Source organism: Stegostoma tigrinum, chromosome 7 (assembly GCF_030684315.1).
Source record: "Stegostoma tigrinum isolate sSteTig4 chromosome 7, sSteTig4.hap1, whole genome shotgun sequence".
Lineage (NCBI taxonomy): Eukaryota > Metazoa > Chordata > Chondrichthyes > Orectolobiformes > Stegostomatidae > Stegostoma > Stegostoma tigrinum.
Window position 1 is genome coordinate 86403666 of NC_081360.1, and position 23044 is coordinate 86426709.

Below are 23044 nucleotides of genomic sequence, written 5' to 3' on the forward strand. Positions count from 1 at the left end.
ATTTAGCCTGTCAACAGTCCACTTACACTATTACCTGGAATTTTCTTACCATTATCTCTTCACCTGTATGCACTGTGCTTGTGAAGTTCCCTCCACCTTATGAAGGAGCAGCATTTCGAAAGCCTGTGATTTCAAATAAACCTGTTGGTCTGTAACTTGGTGTCATGTGACTTCTGAACTTGTCCACCCAAGTCCAACCTCCACATCATCACTGCCAACATTGTAATTAAAACTCAGCCTTTTCTATTTTCTTATCGACAATGTGCATGGAAAATACATTTAGTTTAGTAACTGGGGATGCCTTATTCATGATCAGCTGACAATGCTACATTAATGAGTGGCCTGTTAAATAGCCTCCCTGTCAAACAAGGAGACTGTATCACGGCTACAACTTTCCTCCCCAACTAATTACCATTCGCATAAGATTTCAGAACAAAAAAAACACAAGGTATTGTTCAAAATTTTGTTTTAAATATTTCTAATTATTTTGGTTTCACTTTTGAAAAAAAATCTCTGGCTAAGTTTATTCTCCAGTGTAAAGACACACAGAAACAATATTTTTTCATTTCTTTATTTGCCCATTAATTTTATGCACCATGATTTTCTCATGGCATTTTGCAAATTATATATTCTTGCTAATGTAAAGGAGAATGAGTATGAAAAACCATATTACCCCTTGCACATGAGAGATAATGGGAACTGCAGATGCTGGAGATTCCAAGATAATAAAATGTGAGGCTGGATGAACACAGCAGGCCAAGCAGCATCTCAGGAGCACAAATGCTGACGTTTCGGGCCTAGACCCTTCATCAGAGATTACCCCTTGCACATGACAGGTAAAAGCACAACCAGAATGCTTTAATACAGAATGCAAAATATCTCAGTGCAGTGATTAAATTAATTATACATACATAAGATAAAATTGCGATGACAATAATCAAAGCTATTATTGGAGCATGGATAAAACGTCTGGCCACAAGTCACAAAAATAATCTATTTCAACAGATAGAAAGATCAGAGTGGCCTTTAAAAGAACATACAGTTCAGGGACTGAAAACCAAAAGACTATGTTGTTTTCACGTCTTCTTCAAAGTATGCTGTTAGATATTGATTTTTTGGAACATACTTTATATTCTCAACTTCACCACCATGGTTGCTTGGTTTCTGGAAATGGATTTCAAGCTTGTCCTGTAATTCTTCTTCTTCCAAATCATCCTTGATATCTGATATCATCACAGTTCGCTTGCAAATTCCATTAAATGTCTGAAAGAAAATTGGAAGGATGAAGTTTGTCACTGCAATGAGTTCTTTAAAAGTATTGGGATAACACGCTGGGCATTGTAATGTTAATAAGTTCTGACTGAATCCTGCAACGTTGTACAGAAATGTACTAGCAAGTCCCCACGTCTGACTAATTCTATAGCAAGATGCGCTTTTGACCACATAATCGTGGCATTATTAAGAATGCTTCTCTTCAACTCTGTAACAACGCTGCGTGACCTTAACCTTCTGCTAGCTCATCGGCTGCTGAAACCATAACTCATGCATTTGTTATCTGTCCGCTAGTCTCTCACATTTTGCCCTCCTAAGCTTGAGGCAGTCCAAAACTCTCCTGCCCAGGAAATCTGTCCCTCTATCTCCTTTAGGCTTGCTGAACAACACAGGGTCTCAGGGTAGCAATGATTTGACATTATGATTTTTACCCTTATTCTCAAATTCACCCTAGTCTTGCCTCTTCCTGTCTCTGCAATCTCCTCCAGGCCCCACAACCTTATGTGGTGCATGCGATTCTCTACTACTAGCACCTCTCGTGCACCTCCAATTTTAACAATCAACCACGAGTGGGCACACCATCAGTTGTCTGGACTCCAGGTTTCCGAGTTCCCTCCTAAGCCTGTCCAACTCAATTTTCCCCTTTAAGACACTGCTTAAAACCTTCATCTTCGACTGAAAATATCTGACCTCACGTCACCACATATGGTCCTGATAAGTCTTTGTCTATGTTCCTGTCAAATGCTTTGGAATGTTCTATTACACTGAAGATGTCACTTCATATACTAGCTGTCCTGTTGTGTTATCTGATCATGTTATCTGGAAAATGAGACAATTAACTCAAACATCCCATGGACTGGAAGATTAAAAAGAAAATCATACAGGATTCCCTCCATCTCCATTTAGAACATAGAATATAGAACAGTACAGCACAGTCCAGGCTGTTCGGCCCATGATGTTGTGCCGACCTATTATTCTACTCTAATATCAAACTAACCTGCATACCCCACATCTTACTATCATCTATGTGCCTGTCCAAGAGTCATTAAACGTCCCTAATGTATCTGACTCCACTACCACCATCGGCAGTGCATTCCACCACTCTCTGTGGAAAGAACCTACCTCTGACATCTCTCCTATACCTTCCTCTAATCACCTAAAAATTATGCCCCCTCATATTAGTCATTTGGCGGAGGATGTGAAGACTGTAAAGCAGGACTGAGTTTAATCATGATGTGCCCCAAATTTTTGCAACCCGCCAACACTCCCAATCAAAACTCACATCCCACAGAGATTCTTCCACTGTCAGAGGTGGCCAGCCTGGAATTGAGAAGACAAATTAATTTGGCGGGATGGAGGAATCTCAAAAAACTGCTGCCTTCCAGCTTGAATTAGACGTTTTGACAGGAGGCGATGTTCCACTGTGCAAATACAACGTTAGTTAAGGCCCTTACACAGTTCTTTCACATCCACTTAAGGGCCCATTCCTCCTGGGCTGCAAGTGTTTCTGCTCCAGGCCCAATGTGAGAGAGGTAAACCAGAGCAGGCAGATTGTGGGGATGGGACTATCTGGATCAGCACAATGGCTGACTGAACATCTGGAAGATCGAGTTATCTGCTGTGGGCCAGCCTCTACCCTGATTCCCAACCCCCTGTGCTACCGAAGCTCTAGAAACTCCTGGACCCTCAATAGGTTTCCTTGGGTTAGTGATGTCATGCAGATGAGGAAGGACACCACTTTGATTGGGACAACACATCCATCCTAGGACAAGCCAAACAGAGACACGCACAAGAATTCCTAGAAGCATGGCATTCCAACCGGAACGCCATCAACAAACACATTCATTTGGAGCCCATCTACCACCCTCTGAGAAAAAGAACAGGAAATGACATCACCGATGCAGGAAATGACATCACCAACCCAAGGAAACCTAAACACATAAATAGAAAGCAGGACAGAACACCAGTGCTTCACCGGAGGCTCACTCCTGATGTTACCAAGAATAGTGACGAAACGTCAGAAAACTAACCTTCCAGCTCAGCGAGCAAACTTACATCCATGATATACCACTCTATACCACTATTTGAACCATGTTTCTCACAACCACGGTGCTCTAATGGCCCCCAAGGCTGAGTTTCCAACTCCATTTCCTCGCCTTCAGCTTAATTTCATCATTCTTCTCCACTCCTGCTTCTACAACACTCAGCAATGCATTTGTTACCCTCAGACTCAATGACTCCCACGGTCTCATGACCATCTTCCCACCTTATACCCTCAGTCAACTTACCTAACATCTTCAGTAGTCTGGTTTCAAATTTCATTCCTGTTAAGCACCTGAGAACAATAGAATCCCTACAATGTGAAAGCAGCCCATCAAGTCCACACTGATCCTCCAAAGAGATCCCACCCAGATCCATCTGCCTATTCTGTCCCCACATTTTCCATGGCTAATTCACCTAGTCTATATATCACTGGGCACTATGCGTAATTTTGCATGGCCAATCCACCTAGCCTGCACATCTTTGGACTGAGGAAGGAAACTGGAGCACCTGGAGGAAACCCACACAGATGCAGGGAGAATGTGCAAACGCCACACAGACAGGCAGCCAAGGGTGGGATAAAACCCAGGTCCCTAGTGCTGGGAGGCTGCAGTCCTAACCACTAAGCCACTAATACATCCCTTAGGAGAGTTCTCTGTATTAAAGACACCACACAAATCGAAGGAATTGATGCTTGGGTTCAGAGTATATTACTCACTAATAAAGCAAATCTGCGTACATTTTAAGACTACAAGGATTAACAGTTAGGCAAACAATATTCCGAGTCTTTAGTCAGTCACACCTCCGTTTTAACAAATACGGCTTTTGTGCATGTACCTTTGTGCGGTGACCATAACATACTTACCTGAAACTTCTCTAAAGAATAATCTTGCACAGATTCAACATTCACTGAACAGGATGTTTCCTTACTTAGGGTGATTGTGAATTTCTTCTTTTCTGCAACACGCTGGGCGACTGAAAGAAAAATCCAAGACATGAGGAATTCTTCAACATTAATGAGGGACACAAGGGTGGCCAAATCCACACAAAGCTTCATCGGAAACTTAGAAATTTACAATTTTTAAAAATTCATTAACAAGATGAGGATGTCACCGGCAAGGCAGCATTTACTGTCCAAGATAACAAAGTGTAGAGCTGGATGAATACAGCAGGCCAAGCAGCATCTCAGGAGCACAAAAGCTGACGTTTCGAACCCTTTGTGTTCATCCAGCTCTCCACTTTGTTATCTCGGATTCTCCAGCATCTGCAGTTCCCATTATCTCTGATACAGCATTTACTGTCCATCCCAGTTCACACTCAACCACATTGCTGTGAGTCTGGAGTCAGATGTAGTCCACACCAGGTAAGGATGGCAGTTTCCTTACCTAGAGGGCAAGAGTGAACCAGGTGGGTTTTCCCCCCAACAATCAGCAATGGATTCACGGTCCTTATTGGATTCTTAATTCCAGATATTTTGTTGAATTCAAATTCCACCATCTGCCATGGTGGGATTCAAACCCAGGTCCCCAACAATGCTATCCAAATCTCTGGATGAACAGTCCAGCGATAATACCGCTAGGCCTTTGCCTCTCCTTTGCTCCCCAAGAAAAGAAATATCCAATATTCAATCTGATATCCATATAGATGGAAGTAATGATAATGAGTGTGATTGTGATTTGGTCCAACTACTCTATCCCAACCACTTTTTTCAAATTAAGCTGGTCCCATTTGCCTGCATTTGGTCCATATCCTTCTAAATCTTTCCTATTCAGATACTCATCCAAATCTCTTTTAAATATTGTAACTTTACCGCTTCCACTGCTTCCTCTGGCAGTTCTTTGCATATACAAACAACCCTCTGTGTGAAAAAGTTGCTCTTCAGGTCCCTTTTAAATCTTTCCCTTCTCACCTTAAACCTATGTTCCCTAGTTTTGCACTTTCCAACTCTTGGGAAAAGATCTTTGTTATTCACCATCTCAATGGTCCTCATGATTTTCTACAACTCAATGGCAGTGGCCTTAAGCATCAATGAGTATGTTGGGGCAAGATTGCCTGTGCTGTTTCTGAGAGTATATGTCTATTAGACAATTAACCAGTTGATGATGGGAATCCTAGAGATAATAAGAACTGCAGATGCTGGAGAATACGAGATAACAAAGTGTAGAGCTGGATGAACACAGCAGGCCAAGCAGCATCTTAGGAGCAAAACAGCTGACGTTTCAGGCCTAGACACTTCAACAGAAAAGGGGGAGGGGGAGAGGGTTCTGAAATAGACAGGGAGAGAGGGGGCGGAGGATCAAAGGTACATAGAGGAGAAGATAGGTGGAGAGGAGGCAGACAAGTTAAAGAGGCGGGGATGGAGCCAGTAGAGGTGAGCGTAGGTGGGGTTAGGGAGGGGATAGGTCAGCCCGGGGAGGAGGGACAGGTCAAGGGGATGGGATGAGGTTAGTAGGAAGAAAATGGGGGTATGGCTTGAGGTGGGAGGAGGGGATAGGTGGGAGGAAGAACAGGTTAGGGAGGAGGGGATGAGCTGGGCTGGTTTTGGGATGCAGTACAGGGAGGGGAGATTTTGAAGCTTGTGAAATCCACATTGATATCATTGGGCCGCAGGGTTCCCAAGCGGAGTATGAGTTGCTGTACCTACAACGTTTGGGTGCCATCACTGTGGCACTGCAGGAGGCCCAGGATGGACATGTCGTCTAAGGAACGGGAGGGGGAGTTGAAATGGTTCACAACTGGGAGGTGCAGTTGTTTTTTGCGAACTGAGCATAGGTGTACTGGAAAGTGGTCAACAAGCCTCCGCTTGGTTTTCCCAATGTAGAGGTAGCCACACCAGGTACAGCAGATGCAGTATACCACATTGGTGGATGTGCAGGTGAACATCTGCTGGATGTGGAATGTCTTCTTGGGGCCTGGGATGGGGGTGAGGGAGGAGGTGTGGGGGCAGGTGTAGCACTTCCTGCAGTTGCAGGGGAAAGTGCCAGGTGTGGACGTCAGCTTTGGTGCTCCTAAGATGCTGCTTGGCCTGCTGTGTTCATCCAGCTCTACACTTTGTTATCGATGATGGGAATCGTCTCCCTTTAAGGGGTGAGGTATCACTTCCTACAGCTTGCTGGCCAATCAGAGTAATGGTGGCTACTGCTACTCTGCCTAACCAGGAGCACAGACAAGGCTGGTACAGTCAGGATCACTGAGATTATTCAAATAGGCCCCATCAATGTATCATGTAGAATTTGGGGGGCTACTGGTTGTTAAGGACAGAGGTGGGGTGTGCATTTACTATGGGATTGTTCTTTACCATTGGGAGAACACTCCAAGAGTCACAAGGTGCCCAATAAGGAGAACTTAAGGAGGTGATTGTAAAAGATAGGATTTACGCACAATTAGGAGGCAAAAATTGATTAGGGATAGTCAGAATGGTTTTGTGCGAGGAAAAGCATGTCTCACAAACTTGATTGAGTTTTTTGTGGAAGTTACCAAAAACGTCAATGGCAGAGCAGTAGACATTGTCTGGATGTTGGAAAGCCTTTGACAAAATTCTGAATGGTAAACCAATTAGTAAAGTTAGGTGACGTGGGATTCAGGGTGAGCTTGCCAATTGGATACATAATTGGCTTAACGGCAAGAGACAGACAGTAATAGTGGAGGGTTGCTTTTCGGACTGGAGGCTTGTGACCAGCGATGTTCCACCGGGATCAGTTCTGGGTCCTCCTTTGTTTGTCATTTATATAAATGATTTGGATGAGAATATAGAAGGCGTGGTTAGTAAGTTTGTGGATGACACCAAAATTGTTGGCATTGTAGACAGAGAAGAAGGTTTTCTAAGATTACAAAGGGATCTTGATCACATGGGTCAATGGGCTGAAAAATGACAAATGGAGTTCAATCTGGATAAATGTGAGGTTTGCATTTTGATACAACAAACAAGGGTAGGGCTTATACAAATAATGATAGGGCCTTGGGTAGTATTGTGGAACAGAGGGACCTAAGGGTGCAGGTACATAATTCTTTGAAGTTTACATCAAGTATAGACAGCATGGTTAAAAAGGTGTTTAGCACACTTGCCTTCATTGCTCAGTCCTTTAAATATTGGAATTGGGATGTTATGTTGAGGTTGTACAGGACATTGGTGAGGTCTCTTCTGGAATACTATGTCCAGTTCTGGTCGTCCAGTTATAGGAAGGATATTATTGAGCTGGGCGGGGTTCAGGAGAGATTTACCAGAATGTTGCTGGGTACGGAACATTTGAGTTATAAAGAAAGGCCGGACAGGCTGGGACCTTTTTTCACTGGAGCTGAGGAGAGGTGACGACAGAAATTTATAAAATAATGAGAGGTACAGATAGAGTTGATGCTACTTGTCTTTTCCCTAAGATGGGAACTTCAAGACTAGGGGGCATATTTTTAAGGTGACATGAGAGAATTTTAAAAAGACATTAAGTGGCAATTTCTTTCACAGAGGGTGGTTAGTGTGTGGAATGAACTTCCTGATGTAGTGATGGATGTGGGTACAATTGCAATGTTTAAAAGACATTTGGGTGGATATATCATTAGGAAAGGTTTGGAGGAATCTGGGCCAGGAGCAGGCAGGTGGGACGAGTTTAGTTTAGGGTTATGTTCGGCATGGACTGATTGGACCGCTGCTCCAGGAGGATGATGTCAGCATTTACCCCGTGTGCTGCAGGGTGTAACGCACTGCTTGCAGAATAACAGCAATGGGAAGATGGCATTAAGGAATTTGCTACTTAAGGGTCTCACTTGGCTTGTATGCTGCAGCAATCCATCACCTCATGTGCCACTGGTAAAATACCAGTGGTGTAGGGAACATCACTGAGCTTCCTCCAGCTGATTGCCAGGGATCAGGACAGACACAATGGGCTCTGTATTGTAAATCCTTCTCTGTTTCTATGAGTACCCAATGGCTCCCAAGACAGAGTCTCCTGTCACTGAATTTCAGTTTGGCTAGTTGGCAGGCATGAAATGAATTCAAGAAGGCAGAGCGATTTCCTGCTTTAAGCTTGGCAGGACCTTCTTGTCTCTAGCCTTGCTGGGCTCTGCAGTTCTTCTGGCCTTACCGTACACTGTAAATATTAAGCTTATAAAATCTTGTCTTGTCAATATTTACTGCTTTTCCAGCAATTTCCTATATTTACTTCAGATGTCCAGCATCCTCGGTATGTTTCTTCACTATAAGGTTGGTTTTTGCTGACATCACTTTCTGAAACAGTCTGCTCTGTTTGTCAGCCAATGTGAAGCCAGCAGCTACTCTCAGCCTTTGTGCCACTTTGGAGACAGAGGCTACTGTTGGCTCAATAACTCAGAATTCCAGGAGAAGTGGAAAAGGTAGGTGACTTTTCAGAGGAGAGGGGTTTTGCAGGGGGAAGGGGTTTAGGGGACTCAGAAGCAAGGAAAGAGAAGTGGTTTTCAATGGCCCTACCACACCTCCATTCACACCTCAAATCATCCTCATATTGGGGAAAATTAAGAGGACCTTCCTCACCACACCCACTTCCATTTTCAAACCTGGCAGATAATCTGCATCAACCAAAAAGACTACCAGTGATCTCTCTTGCCCAGACACGGCAGATAAAGGGCATTCAGCCCATCAAGTCCACACTGACCCTCTGAAGAGCACTCCCCCCTTATCCCCATAACTCTGCAACTACCACGGCTAACCCACCTCCAGGACAATTTCCCCCTGGCCGACCCATGAAGCATGCACATGCTTGATAACACAGTGTGGAGCTGGAGGACCGCAGCAGGCCAGGCAGCATCAGAGAAGCAGGAAAGCTGATGTTTCGGGTCGGGACCCTTCTTCAAAAGGGGGGAAGAGGCCTCTGAAATAAATAGAGAGAGGTGGGGCGGGGCTGGGGAAGGACCTACTTACCTCACCTCTCTCTATTTATTTCAGAGGCCTCTTCCCCCCTTTTGAAGAAGGGTCCTGACCCAAAATGTCTGCTTTCCTGCTCCTCTAATGCTGCCTGGCCTGCTGTATTCCTCCAGCTCCTCACTGTGTTATCTTTGACTCCAGCATCAGCAGTTCTTACTATCTCTGATGCACATCCTTGGACTGTGGTAAGAGACTAGTGCACCCAGAGGAAATCCATGCAGATACAGGGAGAACATGCAAACTCTGCACAGACAGTCACCCAAGGCTGGAATTGAACCTGGGTCCATGGCACTGTGAAGCAACAGTGCTAGCCATGGTGCCACGCTTGCATGTATGGAGTGAACAGTTCCCTAAATGGTCATTAATCGACCACTTAAGTGTTGCAATGAATGGTGAGAAGTTAATTCCTGGGTTGGTGGAAATGCCACAACTCCCTGATGCCAACCTACCCAAATATCTTCCACCTTCCCAGCTGTTTCCAGGAAAGGAAGATTCTTGCTGTGTTGTTAGTGGAGCCACATCAAAGCTTGTGGTGGGGAGCACTGTCCTTCACATCATTTTTGTTAACACAGTTACAGTTTAGTGCATGACGACTATCCTGTGATTCCATGGGCCCAGTCATGAATGTTACTTTTGAATTGTTCACCAAATATAGGCCAATGGGCATGGAATTGGGAAGAACATAACTAAGAACCCCTTTTTAATCTTCATTGATCTGTCCAGTTAACACTAGTACTGGGAAGCATGTGATCAGAAATGCTTAAATCAGATATGTTAAAGAGGTTGAGAGATAGCATGATTGCTGTTTTTAATGAAATAAGATTTCGGACGGATTAAATGGCACAGATTATACTAGACTATTTTAACTTGTCTGGAAACTGCAGAACCAGAGTATATTGTCTGTGTCTAAACAAACACATTGTCACAGTAGTTTCAATTTAATTCTAAATGAGTGAATTTTCAGTGAATCCATTCTGGGTCCATTGTCGAATGTGTAGTCAAACTATGAAGCAGATTCTCCAGGGAGATGTTCAGAGAAGGCGTTAATTCATTTCAGAAGCAAATTAAATAGATATGGCATTCCAGTATACAGTATAAAAATAATTTAAGACAATCCATGCGGTAAACATAGCATTTTTGGAAGGAGGAGGTGACTTTAAAGCTGTGGTTTCCAAAGTCCCCCACTATTCAGATTTTCCTTGAGTCATTTCTGAGTATGTTGTAAATTAATCAATTGAGATTTATTGTGATGTGTGATCAATAGTCCATTATCCTGGGATGCAAGGAATAACAAATGAGGAGAGACTGATTCAGTTAGGACTGTATTCACCGGACGTTAGGATGAGGAAGGATCTTATAGAAACCTTTAAAATTCCAACAGGGACTAGACAGGGTTAATGCTGGAAGGTTGCCCCTGATGACTGGGGTGGCCAGAACTAGGGGTCTCTGTTTAAGAATACAGGATAAACTATTTAGGATTCAAGAAGAGAGATTTCTTCACTCAGAGAGAGGTGAGCCTGTCACAGAAAGTGGCTGAAGCCAAAACACTGCATGTTTTCGATGATAACAAGGTGTAGAGCTGGATGAACACAGCTGGCCAAGCAGCATTTTAACAGCTTTCCTGCTCCTAAGATGCTGCTTGGCCTGCCGTGTTTATCCAGGTCTACACTTTGTTATCTCGGATTCTCCAGCATTTGCAGTTCCTACTATCTCTAATGTTTTCAATGAGTTGGATACAGTTATTATGGCTAAAGGAAACAAAAGTTTATGGACAAAGTGGGAACAGGGTACTGTATTAGACGGTCAGCAATGATATTGATCGGCTGAGCAGGTTTCAAGAGCTGAATGGCCTACTCCTGCTCCTATTTTCTACATTTATATTGCACCAAGTGACTTCATACCTTGGCAAGTAATTCTATATTAAAGATATGCTCTGTGTTTCTCTTTACCTTTCCCTAATTGTATTCCCAATGAAGGCAAATTGTGTTGCTTCAGTTTGCAACACGGCCCTTTCTCTCTCATGTATCTAATCGACAGCTGTAGTGAAAGTGAAAGTATTTCACTTACTTCCTTTTTCAACAAAGGTGACCACAGCAGTTCCAGAAAAACGATCGTAATTTATATGCTCCACCTCCCCTCCACCCAAACTGGGCTTTGAAAAGCTAATTTCCAACTTGTCTCTCATCTGTTCTTCTGGAAGGAACTCCGGAATTTGAGAAACTTTAACTGTCTTCCTGGAGATGTCAATATGTACCTGAAAGAATTATAAAAGTATCTTAAGTTAAACTTTGAGTCAAGGAGTGGATAAAATAACAGACCTCGCTCTTAATGCACAAGAAATCAATGAATGTGTGTCAGAAGTAATTGAGTTTGTTCATTATATATGTGCTTGCCTTAGAAATAGTTGATAGAGAGTAGTTCAAGTTGTTAGAAATCATAAAAAGACCCAAAATCCTGAGGATCGGTCACTACAACACATTCTATGATACTGTGACATTGCTTTCTTTGTACTTACCTCAAACTTCCTTGCTGTGCCCAGTTTGACAGGATGAGTCTTCACATCTAGTTTCCCAGGATCCAGGTTTATGTGATGCTTGGCTATCCTCAGAATTTTACTAGCAACTTTAAGTAAGAGATTAAAAAAACACAATTAGAGGGAATTAAGTAGGAAGATGTCATTTGAGCAGCTGGAGTGAAAAGATAAGGGCAGAGTCCTATAACATAGCCCCAGAGGACCATAGGGCTGCTTTCTCATCAGAGAGAGATACCTGAGGTTGAGTTTGACCTAAGAGTCACCATGCCTCAAAGGAGGGCAAGAGGTTGAGAAGGTGGGACCTTCATGGTAACATCAGGCAGTGTAGGACTTGAATCCAATCTGTTGGTATCACTCTGCATCACAAACCAGCCATGGAGCCGACTGAGCTAGGCATGGCCAGCATATGTTGCCCATCCCTAATTGCCCTTGAACTGTGTGGCTCACTTGGCTATGTTAGAGGGCATTTAAAAGTCAACCACATTGCTGTGTGTATGGAGTCATATAAAGAATAGACGAGTGTTGGACATCAGATTTCCTTCTATAAAGACATTAGTAAGCCAGAGAGGCTTTGATAAGCTTAACAATTTCTCACTCATCTTTACTGAAGAGTTGCTTCCTACTCCAGATTTATTAATTCATGGAACTTAAAGGCCACCAGCTGTTATGGTGGGTTTTGAACTGCCACCCTCTAGACTACTTGGCCAATGACATTAATACTGCGTCACCTATTCTCCAGAGCAGCAAGCCCATTATAAAATGATTTACGCTCTTCCAAATAAAACAAGGTCCGTAACCTTTTAGAGTGAGAATGTCATTTTGGCATACAGTGAGAGTACAATCGAGGATTCCCAGAATCTTCTTGCCTTATATTAAGGGTGGTTGAATTACCTTGCTCATTTTCAAAAGTGATTAAGGCCTGTCCATTCTGAAGAGCCAGTGACACTTCAGGTGAGACGACATAGCAGCACTTGATCTTTGAGAAGTCCTCTCCCTCTTGAGCTGTGGGCACACTTTCTTCAAGTTTGGTGAACTTAATATTCTTTTCAGGCAAAGTTGCCTTAATCTGTACACAACGAAGAACAGCTTGACAAATGAGAGTCCTAATGGTTCAAAAAAATAAAGGCTTCTCCAGCAGTTCCACCCTTAAATTGTTTTGTATGTAACAAAAGACAAGAATGTTTACATCAATGCAGGCATGGGGATATAAAGTGGACCCTGTTAGATCTATTTCACTGATGTAAAATGAACTCAAAACACCTGCACAATTTCTACGACCAGTGTTGTGCAACTCAAAATCACTCAAACGGAAACATTTTGTTGCTGGCCACCTAAAACAGGAATTAGTCCTTGTGGACACGTGAATGAGGGCCCTAACATATGTTTTTTGAGGTCCCTGCAGACAAACTAGAATATTTTATGCGAAATGGTGTGAAATAGTTCCTTGGTAAAAGGATGATGCCCACTCATGGCAATAACCCATATGTTGTTTTAACGTGGGGCAACTACTGGTCTACAGCTACCACTTGGCTCAGGCTGACCAGGAAACTCTCCTATTCTGACCACTTGCCATAGGTTTATTGGATGGATTTACAGATTGATCACCAGCCTTTTTATCCACATTATAACACAAGACATCAAGTGGTTACGTGAGACTTAAATCTAGAGCTTCTGCCCCAGAGGAAGAAAAGTTACTACTGAGGCACAACAACTGACATAGGGGTTGGGCTGTATGTTTCCCTGCCTTGTATGTGATCACAAAAACGGATTAGTAACTTGTTTTTTTAATTCATATGAAGGCAAGGTAGGAAGGAGTCACAATTATCAGCCACATACCCTTAAGTGAGCTAAAGGGAAAGGGGAAAAAGAGATTGGGCAAGGACAAAAAGATGACAGAGATTCCACCATAACAAAATCTCCTCCTCTCAGCGCTGTTTGCTAACATTCAAATGGTAGTCCCAGACTTTCAGCAAGGAAAAGTAGACAGCTTCAGTGAAATGAGAAGGACAGAAATGTTGCGAGCTCTGTATTCAATCTTGATCACATCCCACCTGGAGTAGAATGTACAATTCCAATTAGCACATTTTATGAGAAGGATACACAGCAATGGAGAAAGCGAAAGAAAAGTGTTCACAAGGATGATACCAGAAATGTGGGGAGGCGGTGGGAGTGGGGTGAGCCTATCTGGATAGCAATAACCAGCTGCACCCCTTTTCTGTTAAATGATTCATATTGGTAAGAAGAACATGGCAAACAACATAAAGGATACAATTCTAATGAGTGTATAGGATAGAGGGATTTGGTTTGATATGCGCCTTTTTCATTGAAGATGGCAAGACCAGGTAGGACAGCAGTTGATAAATTGTTTGGTATCCTTGGCTTTATTAATAGGGTCATTAATGGTGTACTAGAGCAAAGAAGTTACACTAAACTTGTATAAGATACTAATGCAGCATCAACTGGAGTACTGAGTGCAGTTCCTGCATCCACACATTTGAGGAAAGATGTGAAGACATTGGGCAGAGCCCAATATAGATTGATGAGAACGGTTCCATATTTTGGAACAGTCAGGTCGGTCTTAGAAAAGGTAAAATTAAGAGGAGATAAGATGGAGGTATTCAAAATCAAGGAGGAATCCAGATAGTGTGGTGATGGAAAAACTACTTCCCACTTATGAATGTATCAAGAATGAGAGGATTCAGATTCTAAGTAATTGATAAAAAGAAGCAAAAATGACAAAAACAACATTCACACAGCAAACAGTTACGTTGTGGAATTCAGTGCCTGAGATTTAGGGAGTTGGTGTTGGGAGGTTCAATTGAAATATTCAAATGGGAATTTGACTGGTATCTGAAAGGAGGGGGTGTAGGGTTACAGGGAGAAAGCAGGGGAAACGGCACCAACTGAATTGCTCATTCAGAGGGCTAGTGCAAAATGGCCTCTTTCTGAGTGCAAATATTCTGGGAACATTTTCTGTTAAAAAGAGAAATCTGATACAACTGTTTGAAAGAATGTAAGGTTTTAATAAAATATTGAGAATGGATTATTGCAAAGGTGAAGGGGCCATTAAATTCAGCTACCATTTGAAACTAAAAAAGAAATTCTTAAGAAGTTTTTTTTTGCCTAAAGTGTTGAGAATACTACAGGATGTGGTTGAAGTGAAAATCACGGATAATTTAAGAGCATGATCTGGAAGGGATACCAAGTTATGGAGATATTGTTAGATGAAGAAAGGAGATGGTTCAAGTGGAGCATTAATAGACTGATTTGGCCAAATGACCTGATTCTGTGCTGTATTTCTTATGTAATCTTTAGTGATTCCAGCAACCATTATCGAATCAATCTCAGACCAAATGAAAAATGACAATGTGTACTTACATCCATTTAAAAAGAAAGCAGGATTTAATGAGCAGTAAGGATACGATTTTCTTTATGATGCAACATGCAATGGTTACCTTGAATTTAGAATTCAGTAGGCTACAGTCTTCTCGATTCATTCGGAGTTCTTTTTCAAGTTCAATCAGTTGTTCTTTCAGTTTTTCACGCTCAGCCTCTTTTTCACAGAGCTTCTCCTGTGAAAAAACATGCTTCAAATAACTTGCAATTAAATTTCTTTTCAAGTGACGCATCAAAAAAGTGGCACACAGATTCAGCATTCTCAATAAAATGTCTCCATCATTGCCTAAAATTGATTTCTTAGTGTATTTGGACTCCTTATTGAAGGAAAAATGTAAATCCACTGGAAGTGATTCAGAAGAGGTTTATAAGATTGATAGCTGGTATGAAACTGCCTTATCAAACAAAGATTGGGCATTTTTTGACTTATGTTTAAAAAATTATTGAGTGACTTGATTAAAGAATAAAGTTGCCAATGTCTTACTAGGTTAGAAGTTAGATGACACTAGGTTATAGTCCAATAGGTTTATTTGAAAGCACATGCTTTCGGAGCATTGCCCCTTTGTCAGGTGAACCGGCAATGGTCCAACAGCTCCGACTTCAAATAAACCTGGTGGACCAAAACCTGGTGTCATCTGACGTCTGACTTTGTCCACCCCAGTCCAACACAGGCACTTCCACATTATAGTCTTACCAGAGAATAGGACTCTTTCCCTGTTAGAGGCAGAGAGAGGTGACTGGTGGTGGGTTTAACTTGAAGGATTATCAGGCCTCAGGTGAGGGGAGGGTTTGAGGTGGAGAGTTCTTCATTTTAACATCTGCAGGAATTGAACACATGTTGTTGGTGTCACTCTGCAGCAGAAACCAGCCATCCAGCCAACTGATCAAGATCCTCAATACTCCTGGCAAGGAGAATGCAGAAAGGATGTTTCCTCTTGTGAGTCAGTCCAGAAATAGGAGACACCATTATAAAATTCTGGGTCACCCTTTCAAAACGGAAAAGAGAGCATTTTGTTTTCTCTCAAAAGGGTTGTATGCTTTTGGAACTCTCTGCCTGAAAAGACAGTGCAAGTGGGGTCACAATACTTTTATATCAGAGGTAGTCAGGTTCAGTTCCAAAGAGGGGTCACTGGCCCTGAAAGGTTAACTCTGTTTCCTCTCCACAGATGCTGCCAGACGTGCTGAGTCTCACCAGCAATTTCTGCTATTGTTTCAGATTTCCAGCATCCATAGTTCTTTATTTAATGTTATGTACATAGATTCTGATTAGGCAAGGAAATTAAAGATTATCGGTGGGGGGTGGGGGGTGGTTGGCTGTGGAGCTTGATGGACATGTGGTATTTGTGACAGAAACAGATCAGCCTTGATCCTATTGAATGGGAGAATATGCTTAAAGGGCTAGATTGCTTATTTAAGTGACAAAAGTGCCGTTTTTCTCTTACTCACATATAATCTGGATTACTTAAACCTTATACCCAAAAGGTGCAACATCTACAGCTTGACCAGTTAAAATTAAATTCATGAATATCATTTTAATTCTCTGGGAACTTCCAATAAAATTTGCAGATCATTTCACAGAAAAGTTGATTTTTTAATATTAGGGTCTACATTTCCGTACATTTGACTTTTATTCATTCCTGGGAGGTGAGTGCTATTGCTGGCAATGCTAACATGCTTTGTCATCCCTAACTGTCTTTGAAAAGGCAATGATGAGCTGCCTTCTTGAGCCACTGCAGTCCATTTGCTGTAAATATGCCCAATTGTTAGTGAGGAGGAGTTCAGGTTTTAGATCCAACAACGGTGATACACGAGCGACACAGTTCCAGGTCACAATGATACTGGGTCAGAATGGTACAACGGCTTAGACAGAAATATGCAAATCATATTCCGTATTTGCTGGCCATTTCCTTCTAGGTGGCTCGCTGGTTTGATGTATTGTCTGCAAAAGATCAGGTCTACTCTCAGATAACAGAACATTAATATATACTGTGTTATCTGAGTCAATAAGAGCTTTGGAAACACAGCAGCCTACCTGATGCCATCACACTGGATCAGATATAAGATTGCTCCCTGAAAAGAGGTGTACAAAGAACAAAGAAAAGTACAGCACAGGAACGGTCTATTCAGCCCTCCAAGCCTGCACCAACACATTGTGAAAGACTTGCCTTGCATATCTCTGTTAAACTTCCCCCCCTCGCACCTTCAACCCATGCCCCCTAGTAATTGACCCCTCCACGCTGGGAAAAAGACTATCCATGCCATTCAAAATCTTATAAACTTTACTGGGTCGCTCCTCAACCTCCTGCATTCCAGTGAAAACAAACCCAGTCTTTCTGACCTTTCTTCATTGCTAAAATCCCGTATATCAGGCAACACTCTGGTAAACCTTTTCTATGCCTTCTCCAAAGGTTCCACATCCTTTTGGTAGTATGGTGACCAGAATTATACGCAATATTCCAAGCGTGTCCTAACTAAAGTTCTATAAAGCTGCAGCATAACTTATCGATCCTTACACTCAATGCCCTTTCCAATGAAGGCAAACATGCCACAGCCATTTTTTACTACCTTATCTACTTATGCTACCATCTTTAATGATCTATGGACCTGCTCGCCAGGATCCTTATGCATATCAATACTCCTAAAAGTTCTGCCATTCACTGGATAATTTCCACCTATACCTGACCTTTCAAAATGCATCACCTCACATTTGTCCAGATTAAACTCCATCTGCCATTTTTCTGCCCATGCCTCCCACTGATATATATCCTGCTGTATTCTCTGACGTTCCTCCTCATTATCTGTAACTCCACCAATCTTTGTATCATCCTCAAACTTACAAATTATATCATCCACATTTTCTTCTAAATCGTTTCTGTAAATAATGAACAGCAGAGGTCCCAGCACTGATCCTTGTAGAACACCATTAATCACTATCCCCATTCAAAAATGCATCCTTCCACCACTACCCGCTGTCTCCTATGATTAAGCCAGTTCCGCATCCATCTTGCCAGCTCAGCCTTGACACCACATGACTTCCCCTTTTGTACCTCTCTGCCATGAGGGACCTTGTAGAAGGCTTTACTGAAATCCATGTAGACATCAACCGTTTTTCCCTCATCAATCATCTTCATCACCTCCTCAAATTACTCAATCAAGTTAGTAAGCCATGACCTCCCCCACATAAAACCATGCTGTCTACTGCTAATAAGTCAATTTGCTTCTAAATGTATATAGATCTTGTCACTGAGAATCTTTTACAATAATTTCCCTACCACCAATGTCAGACTCACAGGCCTGTAATTTCCAGAATTATCCCTGTTATCCTTCTTAAACAATAGGACAACACTGGCTATTCTCCAGTCTTCTGGGACCTCATCCGTGGCCAAAGAGGGTACAAAGATGTCTGTCAATGCTCCAGCAATTTATTCTCTAGCCTCCCTCAATATTCGGGGGTACAGCCTATCAGGACCCGGAGTCTTATCTACATTAATACTTTTTAAGACGAGCAACACCTCTTTCTTTTTAACAGCAACTTAGTTTAGAAACTCGACACTTCCTTCCCTGAAATCATCCTCCACCAATTCCATCTCTTTGGTGAATACCGACACAAAAGTATTTATTCAGTGCCTCATCTACCATGGTGATGCTCAGGTCAAACCCACAACCAGTTATTTCTGTGGAAGTCAGTTAGCTCAGTTAATTGGTTTGTAGTACTGAGTGAGTTAACAGCGACCTCATTGGCTGAGATTACCATGAAGCTTCTGCCCTCTTAACCTCGTCCCTTGCTTGAAGTATGATGGCCCTCAGGTTAAGCCCACCACTTAGTTGCTTCCATATAATGAGAGAGCAGCCATCTGGGTCTATGGCGACTTTATCTTTCCCAGCCCAACCGTTTATTATGCTGTCCCGTGGAGTCAGCGGACCATGTATATACGGGTTGTGGGCGAATGCTCCCCTTCTTTTAGTTATTTGAAAAATCTTTTGTTCGCATTTTTGGTTGCACTTCAGCCCCACACTCCTTAGCTTTGGGCATCTGGGGCAGAGGGGTATATACAGATCATAGGACCTGCTCGTGGATCTGCTCCTGGACCTGGCAATAAACAGGTCCAGGCAGTGGGCTATGAAGGGGATCATCTCTGCCAACTGTCTGTGCCCCTCACCATGGTTATGTTCACACCCAGGCATCCTTGGAGAGGGGGCACACAGGGTCCATCAATGCTCTTGATACCTTTAATGAGAGGTGGGCACAGGGGTTGTGGTGGGGAGGGGGTACACAGCTTTATTTCCCCCTCTGACTTCATTTTGATTTAATCCTTCTCCCTTACCCCTCCCTCACTTTTGATGATTTGCATTGTCTGTACTGGGCTTCTCTTGTAAATATCCAACTGGCTAAATGGACAATTTACTGGTCGAGGTTGGTAGTCAAAAACAAAATAAATATAAAGCATACTCCAAACTTTCAAACCTTTAAGATGTGCTGAACAAAGAAAGTCAAAAAAAATGTTTACCTTTAAAGACTGCCCTGTCCTTTGAATCTCCTCCTGGAGCTTCTCGTGTTCATTATTCAGCTTGCAAAGTTCATGCGCAATTTGCTTCTTCTTTTCTTCAGCATCCAGTTTTGAACAGATCAAATCTGATTTTCTTCTTTCTAAGTTGTCAATTTTACTCTTAAAAAGAGCACAAGGCACGAGATAACTCCAAATAATGTTCTACATCTACATTTTTTAAAAAAATGCATACATACATTTAAATGTTTTGTTTAAACTTATATGACTAATTCTCCATTAAATAGCTGAAACTACCTTTTGTACCAATCGATTTTCATTAAGTATTAACAGGGGGCTATTTCACTCCATTCATGTAGCCTGGATAAAATGAGTACACATTTTAAAGTGGCCAATACTAATTCCCAGATGGCTAATAACTAATTTTTTGCAGAAATGGAGACACCACAGCAATTGAATACGGTATATTTGTTGACCATTAAGAGAGAACACCAAAATGAATTGCCCCAACCTGCTGGAGCTTCTCAGAGGTCAAAATGGTCAACACTGGCAGATGTTTGCACAATTTCTTCCAATGACTTCCAAAACTTATTCCCAGAAATATTTTTTCAGAGTAAGTAGGAACTGCAAATGCTGGAGAATCTGAGATAAGAAGGTGTGGAGCTTGATGAACACACCAGGCCAAGCTGCATCACAGGAGCAGGAAAGTTAGACGTTTCGGGCCTAGACCCTTCTTCAGAAATGGGGGAGAGGACGGGGATTCTGAAATATTGCAGATTGGACAAGTTCACGATGTGAAATATATCATTCCCTAGTTCTTCCAAAACTCTGCTGTCACACATACCAATCTTTTCTCAAGGTAGGTAGCACCCCTCTGCATAACTCATTATATTTTAAACTGTTTCTTCCTCAGCTGGCTGTGATTGGTGTTATTTGTCACCTCTTATGCTACATTTAGGATTCATTTGAGCTTTGTCTCATCCTTTCATTATCCATGCAGTGGACTCAATGTATATTACAGCCATGTGCAAGAAGGATTTAGATACTTGAACAGACCTCAAACTCTGGTACAGATCAGGAAATAATTGTTTGATTGACTACCTTGCTTATCTGCAAATGCTTCAGATTAAATTTCAGAGGTAGTCACTGAGGCTGAGGCTTAGGTGCTGCATGAGAAGTAGTTTGAAGTGACCTGGCCTTTATAAAACCAGAGAACTACAGTAGGAATACATTTTTCAGAATATGAAGCAACTCTCAAGCTGTGACCTAAGCTGCAGTTTGAAACAGGGAGTAGGCTGAACAGTAGAAGTCAACAAATAGGTGAAATTTATCATTAAGTTAAACAGAGTCTGAGCACGCTTCAGGATTGAGTCATAGAGCTGTGCAGCATGGAGAAAGACCTTTCAGTCCAATTGGCCTATGCCAACCAGATATCCTGAATTAATCTAGTCCCATTTGCCAGCATTTGGTCCAGATCCCTCAAAACACTTCCAACTCATATACGCCACTTCTCCTGGCAGCTCATTTCATACTCACACCACACTCTGTGTGAAAAAGATAATCCTTAAGTCCCTTTTATGTCTTTCCCCTCTCACCTTAAATCTATGCCCTCCAGTGTTGGACTCACAGGAAAAAGATCTTGGCTGCTCACCCTGTCCACACCCCTCGAGGTGGCTACGAAACCAGTCAAATGTTGGTTTAACTGTTACTTTCACTGGGCCTCCCTTCCAACCAGCATAAATTATTCACTATCAATTGTTTTAGTTTATCTTGCATTATTTTCACACGGGAATGGTGCTAATTATTTTTCATTGCCATCAGTTGCAATGATATGAAATGTGCTGCCTGAAAGGTTTGGAGAAACAAATGCAGTAACAACTTTTAAAACAAAGCTGGATACACATTTGATGTAAATTGAAAAGGAATAATTTGTAGGGCTATGTAGAAAAAATAGGAAAATTGTATTAACTGGCTAAATCACCTCCTTGTCTATATGATTTTAAATTGGGAGATGTTGATAACTATTGAATTGTGTTCATGCACGTAAGTTCTTTGTTGGGCATGAGAATGGTAATAATGTCTTCATTATGAACTCACAAAAGGTTAGAACATGGAACATAGAGCAATACAGCACAGAACAGGCCCTTCGGCCCTCGATGTTGTGCCGACCTGTGAACTAATCTAAGCCCCTCCCCCTACACTATCCCATCATTATCCATTTGCTTATCCAAGGACTGTTTAAATGCCCCTAATGTGGCTGAGTTAACTACATTGGCAGGCAGGGCATTCCACGCCCTTACCACTCTCTGAGTAAAGAACCTGCCTCTGACATCTGTCTTAAATCTATCACCCTTCAATTTGTAGCTATGCCCCCTCGTGCAAGCTGAAGTCATCATCCTCGGAAAAAGACTCTCACTGTCCACCCTGTCCTATCCTCTGATCATCTTGTACGTCTCTATTAAATCCCCTCTTAGCCTCCTTCTCTCCAATGAGAACAGACCCAAGTCCCGCAGCCTTTCTTCATATGTCCTGCGCTCCAGACCAGGCAACATCCTGGTAAATCTCCTCTGCACCTTTTCCAATGCTTCCACACCGTTCCTGTAATGGGGTGACCAGAACTGCACGCAATATTCCAAATGAGGCCGCACTAGCGTTTTGTACAGTTGCAGCATGACATCACGGCTCCAGAACTCAATCCCTCTACCAATAAAACCTAACACACAAGCCTTCTTAACAGCACTATCAACCTGTGTGGCAACTTTCAGGGATCTATGTACATGGTCACCAAGATCCCTCTGCACATCTACACTACCAAGAATCTTTCCATTGACCCGGTATTCTGCCTTCCTATTGTTCCTCCCAAAGTGAATCACCTCATAATGGTTTCATAAGAACATATTGGTTTCGTTCAATACCACACAAAAGATATGATGTGGAGGTGCTGGTGTTGGACTGGGGTGGACAAGGTACGAAATCATACGACGACAGCTTTTAATCCAACAGATTTATCTGAAAACAAAATCTTTTGAAGCCTCACTCCTAGCACCTGAAGAAGGAGTGAGGCTCCAAAAGCATGTGTTTTCAAATAAACCTGTTGGACTATAACGTGGTGTCATGTGATTTCTGACCTTACATTAAAAAAACCACCTTATGTAAAGAAATTGAAGTTCAACCAATTCAAATTGGAAATGTGCAATTTTTTTGCTTAATATTAATACTTATAAATTTTTAAGGATAACAGGGGGGCACGGTGACTCAGTGGTTAGCACTGCAGCCTCAAAGCGCCAAGGACCTGGGTTCAATTCCTGCCTCGGGCGACTGTCTGTGTGGAGTTTGCACATTCTCCCTGTGTCTGCATGGGTTTCCTCTGGGTGCTCCGGTTTCCTCCCACAGTCCAAAGATGTGCAG

General features: G+C 42.3%; 2 protein-coding genes across 4 annotated transcripts in view; one reads left to right on the plus strand and one right to left on the minus strand.

Moving 5' to 3' along the window:
* The window catches only part of parp14rs3 (poly(ADP-ribose) polymerase family member 14-related sequence 3), a 132927-nt gene that overhangs the window by 6763 nt on the left and 103120 nt on the right, over positions 1 to 23044 (plus strand). The window lies entirely within an intron of this gene.
* Positions 560 to 23044, minus strand: part of nmi (N-myc (and STAT) interactor) — a 37682-nt gene continuing 15197 nt past the window's right edge. For all 3 annotated transcript variants that reach the window (XM_048534291.2, XM_059647479.1, XM_048534290.2), the window contains exons 4-10: positions 19640 to 19798; positions 15191 to 15307; positions 12627 to 12801; positions 11718 to 11824; positions 11270 to 11456; positions 4178 to 4287; positions 560 to 1263 (exon numbers count right to left, since the gene is read on the minus strand). In XM_048534291.2, coding sequence (XP_048390248.1) covers positions 1066 to 1263; positions 4178 to 4287; positions 11270 to 11456; positions 11718 to 11824; positions 12627 to 12801; positions 15191 to 15307; positions 19640 to 19798 — 1053 coding nt within the window. In that variant the 3' untranslated portion in view covers positions 560 to 1065. The remainder of the gene's footprint in view (positions 1264 to 4177; positions 4288 to 11269; positions 11457 to 11717; positions 11825 to 12626; positions 12802 to 15190; positions 15308 to 19639; positions 19799 to 23044) is intronic.